A 17718-nucleotide genomic window follows, 5' to 3' on the forward strand; every position below is an offset into this window, starting at 1 on the left:
ATTAAATTTTTTCTCTCTATTCTTGCTTGTATATACACTGCCCGGCTAAAAAAATATTGCTGTTTGGATTTAAATAGACAAATGCTTAAGAGTCTATGATTGTAGTTAAGTCAATGATCATTGTTGTAGTAATTATTATGTTTCTAGCATGTTATATGTTTGGCGACAGTTCTTCTAACCCTAATTAATGGAGTGTGTATCTTATAATTTCTTAAACAACCATGAAGTTAGACACATCGTGGCCATATTCCAGGATGACAATGTCAAGATTCATCAGGCTCAGATTGTGAAGCATTTGCCTATTTAAATCCAAACAGTGACTTTATTTTTGGCCAGGCAGTGTAGTATATATGCATGCAAGTACCTAGTGCTTCTGGAAACCCTACCAAATGACTTGTGTGTTTGTGCACAGTTGGTGAACAAAGTATATTCTGATTTACATGGATTAAATTATTTACAAAAAAAAAAAAAAAAAAAAAAATCTACTACATGCATTTTGAAAATGTGGAAAATGTTAAGATCTAATTCTCTTTCTTGAGGTTTTCAGGCCTGGAAACCAAACTTTAACCCTGATATCTTCAGGGTATTCAGGACCGTGGGAACCCTGTGTTAGGAACATTGTCTTTTGTATCTCCTTATTAGGATAATAAAGGATCTTCAGGCAGGGCTTACCCCGCTGGGCGAGGGGATCCCGACAGTCTTATCCCACTATCCAGTCGGCCAGCATTAGGTTCGCTCGGCTGCGCTGGGATCAGACTTTTACGTACTGCCCTAGAAACACACCCCAAAAGTGGTCTCAAACTATTTTATCAACATCATCTCTGCCTTTATAAAACAGTGAGCACATTGGATTCTGTTACTTCTCAGGATGCCATTAATGAGAAAGTAAATGTAATTGATCATAATATGATGGATAGTTTGTATACTAGAAATACAGATGCTATGGAAACAATGATGAAGGATGTGGAGTGAAAGCTGACTCACCCTTCATTCACCGGTTTCTTGCGAAGGATGCTAGGCCGAGGGGAGGAGACCAGTGTGGGTGCACCTGTGCCCACCCCCTGGGGGTGTGTCTGCACCATCGTAGTGACGGACTGCGTGCCAGTGAAAGTGCTCCCGATTGGATTAGTTACAAAAGCAGGACTTTCAGCCAAAACGACACCTGTATAACAATACAGATATCATAAAATATTTATGAGCAGGACAAACATTGTCCAAAAAAAATGTCATTAGTCCGGATTTTATTTGTCCTGACACCATTTTCAGTAGCCCCACACACACAAATATGCATTTAATTTTATGTTTGAAAAACATTTATCATTTTTGTTCACAAAACAGTTCACAGAACTTATACAGCTATACATTTAACTCACTATATTGCTAGAAAATGACAAAATACAATTATGTTTTGAGATTTAAACCCATTAAATTATGTACCACATGTAATTTTCACAATTTTGACAAAATCAGCTACAAAACACTAACTTGGTGACATTTACATCTCCAGAATATTGAAAAAAAATGTAGTGTATTGAGTACTGGCCTATAAGGGCAAGCTAATTATTTATTTTTTCACTCACGGTTTCTGTATATCTTATAAATTAAAAAAGTTCTGCTAAAATTACCTGGTGGTTTTGCTTCTGATTGCTGTTGCTGTTGTGTGGAAACCGGAGCCTGCTGTACGCTCTGTGTGCTGATTGGTGCAGTGGCATGCAGCCCCTGCACTCCTATTGGTGCAGGTTGAATGCCCTGAGCAGTCATAGAGGCTGACTGGATGTTCTGGGTGCTGATCTGGGCAGATGGCAGGCCGATGCGATCCACCGCCATCAGCTGCATGGGGTTCAAGTGCACAGTGGTGGCCACACCAACACCAGCCTGAGCAGGAAGAGCTGGGCTCTGAGCTGGAGCCGTGACTGAGGAAAGCAGCACAGAGTCCGTGTTAGAGGTCAAAGAAATATTTGGATATTAGCACAAAGTTTCTGGTTGAGCATGCGTGTTGTGTTTACCTGGGTAGGGGCGGATGGTGGAGACAGAGCTGGTGATGGGGGTGTAGGTGTGGGTCAGAGGATACGGGGATGAGTACTGTGTGGGTAAGAAGTACTGAAACTGCACTGGCACTGACGGCCTGCAGAAGAACACGCATGGATAACATGAAGCGAGCTTCAATTCAGTGCTAATTCACTGATTACTTTGGTTTAGTTGGCTTAATTCAGTGGTGTCCAATCCTGCACCTGAAGGTCCTAAGGTCCTTTTTAGTAATCCTGAAGACCTTGATTACCTTTAGTTCAGGTGCATTTAATTGGGGTTGAAGCTCAAATTTACAGGACAGTGGTCCTCCAGGAGGAGGACTGGACACCCCTGGATTAATTCAAGATAGATTCACCTGTTATCACTGCGGGCTTCCATGTTGACAGGGTTTGGAGAAGAACGATGACCTGAAATGGAAATCAGGTTGGTCCTTTCTCCTGGATACTCTGGCTGGATACGTGGGGATGTGTGGGCAATGGGCTGAGGAACCACTTTAGCTGGACAGAGCAGAAACATTAAGCAAGAATGAAAATCAATTTATCAATCCATGCATCCATCCATGCATCCATGCATCCATCCATCCATCCATCCATCCATCCATCCATCCATCCACGCCTGGGCATTCAGGGAGGGTATGCATGTGCATATGGGCCTGGGCGGATAGGGGCCCGCATCCATAAATCTATGACGTCATCCGCTTCATTACTGTGCTTCATTTTACCATTCTAGTCTCCGCTTCACGTCTGTGATTCTTTGCCTGCATGTAGTGCATTAAAATAGTTTAATGCACACCTAGCCGTGTCACTCAAGGTTGCATTTTATGCAGCGCTCATTGGTTTAGTAAATTTATTTGGTAACTTGCTCAATAGACAACTTTTGACTATTACTAAGACTACTCTGGTGTTGGATCTGGATGGCCTGTTACTTACAGAGGCCTTGTTTACACCTGGTATTAAGATGCGTTTTGGTCGATCGGATCACAAATAGACAAGGGAGACTCATTCCCGTTTACACCTTGTGTTTTAATCCGTCTCTTTTATCCACTTTCAGGAATGGTGAGAGAACATTGTACTTGGTACGTTTTCTCTTCAAACCAAACTTGGGTCTCCAGCCGACAGTTTAAAGCCCATCTGGCTAGTGCGCTTCCCATAATGTTTACGCATTAGGTCAGTAGGTGGAGAGTAGGCGGTCTTTTGGGGCTGTTTGAATGCGTTTAATCGACTACCTCTTAAAGTGGTCAAAAGTGGACAAGCAAAAAATGTTTTAGACCCAGTTTACACCTGTATTGTCACGCTGTTATACGCTACAACATTATGCGTTGTTCACTTGTGATCCGATCGACCAAAACGCATCTTAATACCAGGTGTAAACAGAGCCGGAGATTATGAATTTATCAGGCTACACGGGTGAAAACAATGATCCATCTACATCCATCCAAACAATTTATCAATCCATAATATCCATCCATTCACCCATCAATATATCTATCAATCCATCTATCCATCCATCTATAAAACAATTCATCTATCCCGCTGTAAAGTCAATAAAGGGCCAAACTTTAAGTCTTTAAGCCAACATTCAAAGTTTGTCAAAGTCAGGTTTGTTTGGGTTTTTTGTCAATAATTACAGTTGATGAATTGCCTTAATGAATTTCAATTCTGCATCTGTTTGCCTCACTAAAAAAAATAGATATTAATGGATATGGCAAAATTATCTAATTCTAGTAAGTATTAGCCAAAAGTTTTAGCATTGCACTCTGTCTCTTCATAAATCCCAATCTGTAATTGTGGATAAAAATGGTCTGAATTGTTCTGGATTGATTTAAAATTGTTAAAGACCAAAATTGTAAAGACTCGCAATGCATTGAGAAACAATCTTGAATGTTATAAACATGTAGAGAATGGGTTGTGCTTACCAACAGGAATAGCAGAGGTGGTCACAGCTGTAGCATGGGAGTGAGAGGCCATTGTCATAGTGACAATAGTGCTACTGGTCATTTGGGTATGTGCTGCAGAGCCTGTTTTGGGGTACACACAGTTATGAACTGCATGAAAATGTCTCGTCTTTGTGGATGAAATATTTTGGGGGGAAAATGTTACCTGTAGTGGTGGCTGAAGGAGCACTGTTGGTAGCTAAAATAGGAGCTACTGTGGCAGCGGCAACAGGGGTCACAGTGTTGAAGATTGGCTTCTGCAGACAGAAAAAACCCTCAAAGTTCATAAGTAATAGAAAGAAAGTTTTTGCCATTATGTTCCAGCAAGAACAAAAACTTCCTTAGCAGGGGATTGTAATATTTGTGGGTTCATGGCATCAAAAGTTAATCATTCATACTGACATGGCATTAAAAGTTAATAGGTTCATACTGACTTGTGAGATGGTGTGAGGAGGCTGGGCCTTCTGCGCTCCAATAGCTGGGTGGGAGGGGAGGGTGATGCGAGTGGCAGTGTCCCGGGGGTTTGGTGGACGCTGGATGTTGATGGCGGCTGGTGGAGGGTGAATGGTTACTGGTCGCCTAAAAAAAAACCCAGTAAATTCAAGATTATTATTGGAATAGCACCAAACAATCTAATCATGACACACAGTTATAGTGCTCATCGAAGAGATAGATACAATAATTTACCCATGAACCATCTCTGCAGAGTGTGTGACAGGGGTGTTGATGACTGGGGACTGGGTTCTAGCAGCTGTGATGGGAGCCACCATGGTGGGTAGAACAGCCGTTGAGGTGGTCACCAAAGATCGAGACTGAATACAGACAGTGGGTAAATATCAAGAACTCTCAACAACTAAAGGAAGATGTTGTAGATCTATACATTTTTACAACTGTGTAAACTGACAGCAACATCAAACAAAGAGCATAAACAAAACAGGACTCAACATTAAGGAAGTGAGAGTGGTCTGTCAGAACTGTCGGTGCCACCATCAGACCAGTGCTGGGTACAGGGTTCCTACACATTTTCCATTTCAAAATTCCATATTTTTCCAGACTCAACTTTCCAAACCTCTCTATATATTTTCAGATCATATTTTACAAATGGTTCTTACAGCATTATATTTGGCATATTATATAATACATCTGTAAATATTATTATTATTTATTTTTGAGAACATGAGGTTAAATGATGAGAAGAAACCTTAAAAAATAATTATAACCTGCATATATTCTGACATATCTGACATCAGTTTGATACTGTAAATATGGTTTGATGTACGATAAAGAAACATTAAAGTACAGCCTGGGTGAAGTTCAAAAGAGACTCACTTATGATGAAGACAAACAGTTTTACATAATGAAATTGTGCACATTTAATTCATTGTGTTTGACAATCATTAAATGATCACTAAAAATAAAAACACTCTAATTGTATTATAAATATATTTCAGACATTCTTAATTTTATATTTTAGAAAACTGAATAGTCTGGAAACTCTTTTTTTCCATACATATCTAGACCTGGAAATTTAAATCAAATTCCATTCTTTTCAAATTGTGTAGGAACCCTGTGGGTAGTTACTATATCATGCGCTGTTGTTATGGCTTGTGAATATATGAATATGGTTATATCTGAAGTACTGAGCTATTTTCGTATGATTTAAATATGTAATCAAGGTACAAGGCTAGCTGGCTATCAGAGATGAGGTTCAGAATTATGTTTGTCTTGGAATTGGTTGAATTAGTTCGAACAGTTGAAAAAGTGAACCACTGCTCTAAACGTGGCATTTACATAAAGCGCTGTTTAGACCAGAGCAGACAGTTGTGTCTAACTGTATGTGATCAGTAAGTTGTAAAGCTTCTGCACCTGAATAGGCTGATGTATAATGTGTTGCACAGCTGCAGGTTGGCTAGGGCCTGTGTTGGCTCCTCCGGCTGGTCTGAGAACAGTAGGGCCTTTAGTGCTGGACATGACAGCTGCAGCAGCTGCGCCTGAAACACCAAACACAGGCACAGATATAACTTTATTACAGTACGCTACAGTTCATGTCACAAAACAAACAAACAGAAATTTCAAAAAATTCACCTTTATCACATAGAGGTGAAGTGTGTCATATCTAGCATAAATCAGCAGTGCAAAACATGCAGAAAATGACAGGTATTTAAAACAGGCATCGTACAGACACTGTAAAATGAAAGTCCAGGGCTTTCAAGGACTTTTAAAGCACTACTTTTTTAGACTTTCTAGGGCGACAATCCGAGATCTCACTTATCTATGACTATGAGTATCTTTATTATCCTTTGAATTCTAAAAAGGTAAATAGATAAATAAAAATAAACTTATAAAAACTTTTACACAAATAAAGTGCAGCACATGCAATGACTGTGGTTATTTTAACCATTGAAAGGATCCTATAACAAAGATATGGCTTTCCGTATTCAAACTGATTTTTTTTCTCATGAACATACGATACATGATATTGGGTTCACAAGACGAGACGATAATTTAACACTATTTTTTATTAAATCTTCAATGACGAAATGTATGACTGAAAAAATTATAACTCATTTTAACTACCGTAATCATCTTGTAATGAATGTCACTTCAGTTTTACTTTCTGAGAATTAATTATCAGTCAGAAGAACATATTGCAAGCACTGTAAAAGGTTTTGCCACAATCTCAACTCCATCATGCTGATATTGTGAGACATCTTTTTACCTCAACGAGAAAAATATCTTCACTTTTTAATTTTTAATATGCCAGATCTTGTGCATTGCACATGCCTACTTCAGCTTTAGCCCTGCAAGTTTCAGTGAAAAATGTTAAACTTACCAAGTGACTTTATTTATTTATTTAAATAATCAAGACATTAAAAGGATAGTTCACCCAAAAATGGAAATGCTGTCATAATTTACTCACCTTTATGTCGTTCCAAACCTGTATAAATTAATTTCTTCTGTGGAACACAAAAGATTATATTTTGAAGAACGTTTGAAGCCGAACATTTTTGGTTACCAGTGATTACCATTATTTTTATTTTTATTTATTTTTCACAAAGAAAATCATAAAGGTTTGGAACCATTTCTATCTAAATGATAGAATTTCCAATTGTGGGTGAACTATTCCTTCAAGCAATATTATACTAATGGGGCTGTCAAATGATTGAATCTGATTGGTTGACGAACGTTCTAAGGTGTGCAATTATTTTCAGGGAAACGCACGCTAAAGTAGTTCAGGCAGGTTTTGACCCCGCATTACAATTCCATATCACTTCGCCAAATGATTTCAGTAATTTCAAAGGTCCTTACAGCCTATAACAGCAAAATAACCAAACCCCACAGCAACACTGACCAAACAAATAAATATAGTAAACAATAAGATAAAAACGACAAATTATTTCCATGTTTTTTGCCACAAAATTATGTTATTATTATGTACGGAAAGCACACTCTCTTTCACCCGTTCTCTCCCACTCAAACGCACACACAGTACGGACACACACTCGTACAGAAACGTGTCGTCAGCGCTTCTCTGACATGTCTCACTAGTGATGTAATAATAACGGCGCTGTTCTTGGTGCAGATAAACAGTTTCGCTATTACTAGAGACGCTGCTGCTGAACAGTTGAGAGACGCACAGACTCAGGTAATTCACACGCTTAATCTCTCTCTAACTACATTAATAACTGCATTAGGCCCGGATCACACCCAACGTGTTTTTTCCAGTGAGAGGCGCCTTTTTCTGTTTTATTGTTTTCCTATGGCAGTGAGCGTTCTGCGCGCTGTTTATGCGCCTGCTGCGCTTCGCGTTTTTGAAGTTGAAAAAAAAATCAACTCCGAGCGGAAAAAGCGGCCGACGTCATCGCATTTTTTTTCCATTGTCCAATCGAATTAATGGAGAGGTGGGCCTTCCGTTGTGGTCGTGACGGAAGTTTACAGTTGCTTCAACGTCCACAGACTATGTATCTCCTTTTCCCTGTCTCCTGATTTGTTTATACACCTCTCAACCTCGATTAAAGCCAGGGCAAGCGCCCTCTGCTTGTCCATTTTTTTTGTTAAGTTTACAATGTGACAGTTTACTTGACAACAAACCAAAGTTTTTTTTTTGCGCGCGCTCGCTATTACACTGACAGGTGACTCGGTGGTTGCTTAGCAACATAAAAAATGCAGTGAACTGCTATTTCAGGTGTGATTGGGTATTTTTTTAGCAGTGCTGTGCGCCTCCCGTTTTCGAACCTGAAAAACGCGTTAGGTGTGATCCGGGCCTAAGTCTGCTATCAGTGGCCCAAGCTTCCGTTACTAGACGTTTTGGAATTAGCAACGGAGGCTTGGGATTAGATGCGTAAGAAATTAGTCCTACACACAAGAGCGTTTTAGGGACAAAAACTTGACAAATGTCTTTAAAAATACATCATCTGAGCAATGTCTTGAGCTGTGGTAACCATAGTATAAGCGGAATAATTGACTATGGGCTGTTGAATTGATGAAAACTAATGCCTCGCACTTTGCGTCGTGGCCGCATTACCACCTCATAAGTGCAAGATTTTTCTAATAATTTAAAGTCCCGTCGTCAATTATTCCTTACATGTCAGCAGTGAATGAATGAAATCACTGACCTCTGGGCAGATGGGAGGTAAAAGTGTGGGGAGGAGCAGGAGATCCAATCTGTAGCGCAGGTGCACTGCCCCTGAAGATCTGCACGTTAGTGGCCATAAGATGATGCAGGTTACTCTGTCCCTGGAGAAACATTACTCATCTCAAAACCTTTCTTACAATAAGCACACTGTGTATCTAAAGAAACCGGATTAGACGAAGTTCCTAGTGGATTGTGCTTATACCTGCTGACCACTGATGGTTGCCACTGGTATCGAGGCTGGAGCAATGCTGCTCTCAAGAGGAACGGTGATATGTCCAGACACTTTGGCTGGAACAGGAATATGCCCTTGGCTAACAGCCGGAGCAGGTGCTATAAGACGACTGGGCATAGGTGACTTCAGGGCAGCCTGGAGAATTAACAAAAAATATCATTTGTGAGTTCAGGTAGCCTAAAGTTGAGATGATCCTGATGGTCAACTCACAATTAGCATTTAAAGTATCCCATATATATGTATGTGTGTGTGTGTGTGTGTGTGTGTGTGTGTGTGTGTGTGTGTGTGTGTGTGTGTGTGTGTGTGTGTGTGTGTGTGTGTGTGTGTGTGTGTGTGTTGTATACTGTATATACATACTGTACATATAACATATATACACATCCCGGAACGATATATAAAATACAACATAATATATGAAAAAATATATATATTATATAAATAATAAACAAATAATCATACATTATAAATAATAATAAACAACATTAAAATGAATATTTTCATAATTACAACTTGGAAAAAATGTGCATCAAGTGACATTGATTGTGATTAAACATTTAGGGTTAGCTTTATCCCTGTCTTTCAGTTCTGAACAACAAAAAATGTAAAGAGAAAGCAATCAACACAGTTGATGTAACATAACATTTGATGGTCTTCTAGATAATTTCAAATGTTTAAGGCCAGTTGCATAAACATAGCAATTATGTAAAGACAGTGTCTTAAGATCTAGTATGAACCACTAGCAGTTAGTCAAGGGGCAATCAATCTTACTTTTCGGTATCAAATTAGGCCAATCTACGTTTATATGGAACTGACTTAAAGTTATGAACAGTCTTAAAGAAAACCCCTGATTTCATCATATAGGTCTACATCAAATCGAAATTGGTCTACATCGTGTTATTATATTACTTCACCATGCCTGGTATCCCTAAAATCAAGGTACACTACCCTTTACACCAAGTAGTTTCACCTGGATTCTTCAAGTTGGAAAGGATTCAAAACACTAGAAAGTTGTTGTCAATCATTTCAATGGTTGAAATGCACCCATATTGCTTTACACAAGCACGTAAATTAAAGTCCCCCTGTGTTGAAAATCAAGTTTTTAATGTTGTTTATACGTTTAATGTGCTTTAAGACAAACTATGAGCAATTCATCAGTCAATACCATTGCTGAGTATTTTCCCCTTGAAAACGAAAGTTCACCAAAGACAGTCTCAAAAAGGCAGTTTGAAATCGCCCCTGTTCTTTACATCAACAAGTAACCAATCCCATCAACGTGTGGGCGGGATTTAGTATCATTAACTGCTGCGAAGAAGGGGAGTCTCAAAAGAAGCCAGGTTATCCCGGAATATTTTTCAGTTGATATGAATAATCTTGTACATTTAGCAATATAGCGGGTTAATTATATATGTGATGTATATGACAACGTTATGATGAACTATATGCCTTTCTTCATTGTCTTTCTATGATGTTCAAAGCGTTTCTAAGGATACCTGATTTTTGGAAGGCAGCTGTCTGGCTCTGAGATGGTGAACGGGAACATGGTTTGTGTAACGCTAGCAACACATTATTAGCTGTTTGATAACGTAGTCAAGCCAAAGGCTAATCATATCAATTACCATTACGTGTTCGACGTTGTAAAGAAGAGTGATACATAAACCACATTACCATTCTGATACATCGACTTGTAGACGAGCCAGTATAATTCGCTCTTTCTCTTTTTCTGGTTCAAACATATATGGCTGAATTAAACCAATATTTCCACTTGCCATTATGCTGTGTTTACTACAGTAAAGTTGAGCAAGTAGATCAGGTATTCTGATCACGTGTGAGTGAGTGGAGGCGGGGACTAACATGCATATTCATGGATCCGCATATACTAAATGAAGCATGGGATTAGAGTTACATTCAAGCGATTTTAAGGCATGAAGAAATGATTTTCTCATGACAAAAACGGTTAAATAAGTAATTTTGATGATTAAAGATGAGGTAAGGGATACAATTATTGACTACAGGGGGACTTTATTGTTTTGACAGAATCACAAGACGAAGAAAAAAAAAAGACCTTTACAGAGGTCTCACTGACGCTGGACTGCTGGCCCTGCAGTAGATGGACTGATGGGGCGGCCACAGTTACTGAAGGGCTGGGCTGGATAGGCACATGCTGGGGCAGAGCAGGGGGCTGGCCGAGGGCTTGGACCTGTGGGTAGGGCCTGACCACCACCGTCTCCTGCTTATCGTCACGGAATGATGCAATTCCACAAGTGCTGCCGCTGCTGCTGCCAGGTGGAGGATCCTGAGAGTGATCCACTTCAAGCCTGCTGTCCTCACTGCTTACTGTAACACAATATTCACCACATTATGTCATGACTATTGGTATGTCAAAATCAAAAATACTCGTACTTCAGTACTAGGTTGTTGCTAATAAAAAGAGCCCTACAGACCGACATGGACACGTTTTCTGTGGTTATTTGTGTCAATCATAACTCAGACATTAAAATAGCAATAATTAATTGTGACAACTTTAAATTGCTAAACTTTCTCTTTAAAGGGATAGTTCACCCAAAAAAAAATATTCTGTCATCATTTAGTCACCCTCATGGTGTTCTAAACCCATACGACTTTTGTTCATCTTTGAAACCCAAATTAAGATATTTTTAATGAAACCTGAGAGGTGTCTGTCTGTCTGTCCCTCTATTGAAAGTTTAGGTAACCAAAACTTAGAAGGTCCATCTAGGTCATAAAATGAATCAAGCGTTTTTCGTCTGAAGAGATACGGTCGCTTCATATGAAGAATAGATTTAAATTGGCCTTTTCATTTACATCTGAACAACACATGATACACACATATGAACGAGATTCTGTGTTTACCATGTGATGCACTCTGTGTGTGTTTATATGCGAATAAAAGCCTGAAAATTTATATGTACGTCATATAAAGCTATCATAACAGTGAAAATGGGTTAATATATTTACATGACTACACGCATTGTCGGCTTATTATGCATAATCGGGCTAAGAACATGCATGTAAACGCACTTATTGCCTGATACTACCTAAAGGCCTCATTATACTTCTGCGTCGAACTCACGCCGTAGCTACGCCGTAGGCTGTGTGTAGCGTGCGTACCCTTCGGCGTACCCCGACGTGCACCTCTCCAAAAATGTAACAACGCGTCAATTCTATGCGGACGCAAAGCACTGTGATTGGTCTGCTAGAACCCCTCCCTCGGGTTTCACACGCTCCCTCTGCATGTGTAATTGCACGTCAACGCGGACAACGACGCAGAAGTATAAATGAAAACCAACGCGTTGCCTACAGCATAGAGGCTCCGGCGTTGGTCCGACGCAGAAGTATAAATCAGCCTTAAGCTTTTGGACGCAGCCCACAAGACTAATGCACATTAACAAGGAAAATGCAGTTAATTTTGATTTCAGGAAGCCTTTAAATAATGTTCAAAAAAAATATTTTAGGGTTTTATGACCCTTTAATATATACAATGTATAGTATAATGTATAGGTTTGTAAATGTAAAGGGACTGGATGAAAAAAAATATTGAGTCTTCAAAAAAACTTCACTAAAAAACACTTTTCAAAATGTAATGTATTAGTATTTAAAGTCACACAAAATGAAAGCGGTGATTTTTTCCAATTGCTAATTGGAGGGATAACCCAGCCTCGTGGGAAGGCCCACATTGCCCAGATGTCATCAAAGAAAAGATATCCTCAAACTAAGTAGAATAATGGAGAATGCATCCTGAGATACATTAAAATAAAGGTGCGCTGGGGTATGACCATAGCACTCTTTTCACTTAAAAAGACTTTATTATTTCATAGCTGCACACAAAAAACTAAACTCCTATGCATTTCGACGCATGTCTTTTTTAGGGAGAGTAGCAGAGAAAATATGTCATTGCGAAGGGAATTTTAAAAAGAAAATATAATGTTTTGATTTTGAAGCACTTTAAATTACCACTGTTTATACTACAGGGCCGTTGAATGCTTGAATCTGATTGGTTGACGAACGTTCTGAGGTGTGCAATTATATTCAGGGAACCGCACGGCTAAAGTAGTTCCGGCAGGTCTTAACCGTACTACAGTTCCATATCACTTCGCGTAGTCAACTGTAATAACGGAAAATTGGATACAATTCATAACAAGAAAACTGCAGCCACATGTGCTCGATCTGCAATTTCCAATGTCTAACTTCACAATCAATGGAAATATGCAGTTTAATTTTAATAAATAAAGTATATATAGTCCTATATATAATCAATAGAAAATTAAAAATAATATTTCAATAAATTGATAGTCCTACTGCAGATAATATAAAAAATAAAAAATTATTGATTGGCCTATACTTGTTAAAAGGGCTTTGTGTTTCATTTATTAGGCTAGTCTGTCACTAATAGAAAAAAAAGAATGAACAAATTAATTAAAACGAATTGAATAAATAAATAAATAAATAATATTGACGCGAATGCTTCTTTCTCTCTCATAACTGCATTAATAGTGCAATTCAGTCTGTGTTCACAGTGTTTAAAATCTGCTGCATTCACAGTCAGAGAATGTTTCTAGTCGTTACGTGTGTCCAGCATTAAGTGGCCTTTAGTCTGCTATCAGCGGCTCAGACCTCCGTTACTAACTCTAAAATGACGTTTTGGAATTAGCAACGGAGCATGCAGTTTAGATGCGCAAGGAATTAGTCCTACATACAAGAGCGTTTAAATGACAAAAACTTTACAAACGTCTTGAAATACATCATCTGAACAATATTTCGAGGTGTGGTAACTGTAGTATAATCGGAATAATTGACTTCAGGCCGTTGAATTATTAGAAAAATAATGCACACCCGAGGTGTAACGGCCACTCCGCTTCGCGTCGTGACCGCATTACCACCTCGGGTGTGCATTATTTTTCTAATAATTCAACGGCCTGTCGTCAATTATTCCTTACGTATGAAATAAATAAACTTATAAATAAACTGAAAATAAGCTATATAAATAAACTTGCCTTGCCTTGCCTTGCCTTGATTAAAGTCGGCATTCTTTTCTTTTGTGTGAAACGGCTTCTGGAACAAAACGTAGGACGGGATTTTGTCCACTTGGAATTGACTGAATTGCTATTTGCAATTGCTATGATCTTATTTGAGTGACAGGTTGTCCCACCCTTGTCCCACCCAGTAAGCACGTCATCATAGAGGAGAAGAGATGCAAGTGCAAGGGCAAGTTATTTTGATTAAAGATTACGAGGGAAAATGCATTTTTTTTAAATAATGATGTGCACGGATAATTGATCATTTATAATAAACCATGCAATATTCAATAAAGAAATGTCAATTTGGATTGTATGTAGTGCTGTCAAATTGACTAATCGCGATTAATCGTTTCTAACATAAAGGTTTGTCGCGTGTAAAATATACGTATATGTATGTGTGTGCGCACATACGAATATACAGTGTGTGTGTGTGTGTGTGTGTGCAGGGCTCGCAAAATTTCTAAATCGCTGGTAGCCCTTCGGGCAGGCACTCTTCAGATTTTGGTAGCCCGAAATGAATTTTACTAGCCCACATAAAAAGACAATTTTTAATGTAGAAAATTGGTTAGGAGTCAAACCATGAATCAAAACCTTTTTCAAAACACAAATATCTACAATTGGATATAAAATAATCAAATTAGAATCATCAATACAAATATACATCTGGTTCTCTGAACTGAAATGTGTGTGACCAGTATGGAACATGAATCTGTCTGTGGCTCAGCCCCCAATGAGGGTATGATAAAAAAATAGAAAAAAGGGTAACACTTTGGTTTAGGGTCTAACGCTCACAATTAACTAGTTTCATTAACATGCAGATGACAGGGTTTTATCATCACTGAGGTCCCAAATGTGAGGTAGACTAGTTAGGGGTGTTCGGGGGCCAATCTGCAATAATTTTCTCGGCGGCCCGAGAAAATTTTGATTTCTCTGATCTACATATGTGCATTGTCATGTTTTGAATGCCAAAAAAATTGGACAACAATAGCTTTAAAACCATGTCACACAGCTGATTATTGTTCTCTCCTAATCAGCATCACACTCTTTTTCTCTTTGTTTTTCTCTTGCCCTGGCTCATCCCGTCCTAAAGCTGAGCTTTGACTGATAGGCTTTTCATTTATGTCTGTCAATGACGAAAGTAAACTTGGGGTCAGCTGATAGGTTGATTTATGAATCATTTTCTCAGACACCTTCATTTACTGAAAGCTACTAGGAAAGCTAGGTAGCCTAACTAAGTGTATTAAATTTATTCACAATATGTACACATTCATTATTGATCTTAATACAGGGCCGTAGACAGGGCTTTATAATCAAATAGGTCCTAAATTTAAGGTTGTTAGGGGGTTCAAATGTTTTATTTCTCTGATATGTGCATTTCAAGACGTTTGAAGGCCAAAAAAGGATAAGAAATAGCTTTAAAACCATGTCAGCGGGCAGTAGATTTGTCAATACCTGCTCTCACTATCCATCACTCTTTCTTTTTCTCTCAGTCTCCTCATCTTGCCCTGTCTCTTCCCCTCCTAAAGCTGAACTTTTTTTAATTTACTGAAGGCTACAAATTGTACTATATTAATTCTCAACATGTAAACATTCGTTATTAATATTGTGCCTAACAAGATGAAAACGGCTTTGTTAATGTTTCTCGTCCCCTCACAATGACAGTAAACTAATATGAGTCACGTTACAAAGGCCTATTTTCAGTTAAAAATGGCGAAATTAGACAAGTAAATTTGTTTGCCTGATAATAGTATCGTTTGTCAAATGTGAAATATTTAGTTTAGCTACTTACATCTTATCGCACTTGACCGTAAACTGAAGCGTCGAGTCGCTCTGCTCAAATTCGCGCTCAGCCGCTTCTGTGAATATAAATCCCGCCTACTTTGATTTGATTGGTAATCTCTAATATTCTGACATTGACGAGCAGTGACAGACCAATGAGGCTCAGATACACACACACACACACCCTGTCCTCTGTTTCTGACGTGCGCTCTGTTCGGCGCCACTGCGGATTGAAGATGAAGAACGCGCTGAATCTGATTATAACAAGACTGAAGCGAACACTATTTCAGATAGCCCGTCGGGCAGGCTGGTTATGCATTTTGGTAGCCCGACTGGAAAACACAATAGCCCCGGGACGTCGGGCGGGCGATTTTGCGAGCCCTGGTGTGTGTGTATATATATATATATATATATATATATATATATATATATATATATAATACATATTATATACACATATTATATAAACACAAACTTTTATTTTAGAATCGATTAACCTCGATAAATTAATGGTTATCAATTTCATGGTTATGATGCTTCAGCTTTTTTTTTGTCATCAATATATTAGTTTTTCCTGCAGTACCAACTACTGGAATGTTGATATCCGCTGTACTGTAGAATTTAGTTCCAACCCTAATCAAACACACCTGAACAAACTAATCAATGTCTTCAGGATTACTAAGGCTATAGCCAGGTGAGGTTTTTTTCAGTGTTGGATCCAAACTCTGCAGGACAGCGGCTCTCTAGGACCGAACTTCCCTACCCCTAACCCCATCTCAAACTAAATGGTCTAGACAGGTGGTATCACAATCCTACCTGAGTGTGTCCCTAAAACGCTGCTGTCAGTAGAAGTCTGACCTGGTCCGGCCCCAGCAGGAGGCAGCGCAGCCCTGGGAAACTGCTGAGAACTCATCTTCTGTGTATTAGCTGTAAGGAAAGTTAAACAGGTTTAATCTCTTACTGTAATAAGTGCAAAGAAACATATTCATTACAATTCGAAAAGAACTAGAGTCTCTAGACAGACAGGGTGATAAAGAGCAGAGGTGTGAAATCCTGCTTCTGGAGGGCCACTATAGTGTCCAGCAGAGTTGACTTCCAACTATACTCCAACCTGCCTGTACTTTTTAAGCAATCTGAAAGACCTAGATTAGATGATTATGGTATGTCTTATTATGGCTGGATCTAAAACGCACGAGGGTCGCCTCATTCAACAACAGGGTTAGAGAGTTCAGTATGGAACATGTTGTGTTGTTGACACAGACCAGGAATTACTTGCAAAGAAAACACATGAACGAATAAACAAATTACGATCGATGCACTGCACATAAAACACGTTACTCTCCATTCGCTCTTATTCATTAAAAAAATATCCATCAATACTGAGGGACTTTAAATATTCTTCTTCAATTTATGCCGTGATAAACACTAACGTTAGCTGATTTCGAAAGCTGTCACTTTTGGTGCTTTAATGTTTACTTCACGAAACGGAACCGGTTACGGGTGTAAATCATACAAACAGTCGTCAAGCCATGATAACATAGTAAATGTTATAGATAAAAACAGAGGCGCTATTTTTCGTATTTTTCTCTGTTCCATTGCTGGTTGACAAAAGCTTATTTGAATCTGTTTATAAAGTGCAGTTTATACACAGACTGTATCAGGGTTATTGCATGATAAAAATATGCACATGTACTACAAACATAAATAGAACATATAAAAAGAAATGAAAAAAATAATAAAACACATTGCAAATACTACCGTGTCTCTGAAGCTATGCCCACTCCATAGTGTGAACACTGCATCAACAAAAAAGCACGAAATGGCGGACCGGTGCAAAAGATTTCAAAATAAAATCCCATGCGAACTGCACCGGTATTCACGTTTATATCTTTTTTACTTCTTTGATTTTTTTTCTTATCTTTTTTTCTCTCTTTTTATATTTATTATTTTTATTAAGTTTATTATTTGGCTTGTAAACCCGCAATTTTCTGCAGTTTGTGTGTGCGTGTGGCCGCACGAAAACAGCACCAACTAGTAAGTAACGTTACTAGTGCAAGAGGAAACCTTACCTACCTAA

The 17718-nt window shown here is 38.6% G+C and overlaps 1 protein-coding gene across 5 annotated transcripts in view; it reads right to left on the reverse strand.

Annotated features, from left to right (window-relative positions):
• sap130a (Sin3A-associated protein a) overlaps positions 1–17500 on the reverse strand; it is a 33039-nt gene extending 15539 nt beyond the window's left edge. The window contains exons 1-15 of one of the 5 annotated variants that reach the window (XM_079627411.1): positions 17400–17500; positions 16458–16568; positions 10913–11163; positions 8800–8964; positions 8578–8698; positions 5828–5952; positions 4649–4773; positions 4396–4540; positions 4128–4218; positions 3944–4045; positions 2384–2525; positions 2007–2125; positions 1626–1913; positions 985–1162; positions 673–771 (exon numbers count right to left, since the gene is read on the reverse strand). In XM_079627411.1, coding sequence (XP_079483537.1) covers positions 673–771; positions 985–1162; positions 1626–1913; positions 2007–2125; positions 2384–2525; positions 3944–4045; positions 4128–4218; positions 4396–4540; positions 4649–4773; positions 5828–5952; positions 8578–8698; positions 8800–8964; positions 10913–11163; positions 16458–16554 — 2048 coding nt within the window. In that variant the 5' untranslated portion in view covers positions 16555–16568; positions 17400–17500. Of the gene's footprint in view, positions 1–672; positions 772–984; positions 1163–1625; positions 1914–2006; positions 2126–2383; positions 2526–3943; positions 4046–4127; positions 4219–4395; positions 4541–4648; positions 4774–5827; positions 5953–8577; positions 8699–8799; positions 8965–10891; positions 11164–16457; positions 16569–17399 lie in introns of all 5 variants that reach the window. The other 4 variants (XM_079627410.1, XM_079627409.1, XM_079627413.1 and 1 more) reach the window with 4 other exon arrangements.
• Between the last annotated feature and the right edge of the window lie 218 nt (positions 17501–17718).

Source organism: Phoxinus phoxinus (genome assembly GCF_949152265.1).
Source record: "Phoxinus phoxinus genome assembly, chromosome: 11".
Taxonomy (NCBI): Eukaryota; Metazoa; Chordata; class Actinopteri; order Cypriniformes; family Leuciscidae; genus Phoxinus; species Phoxinus phoxinus.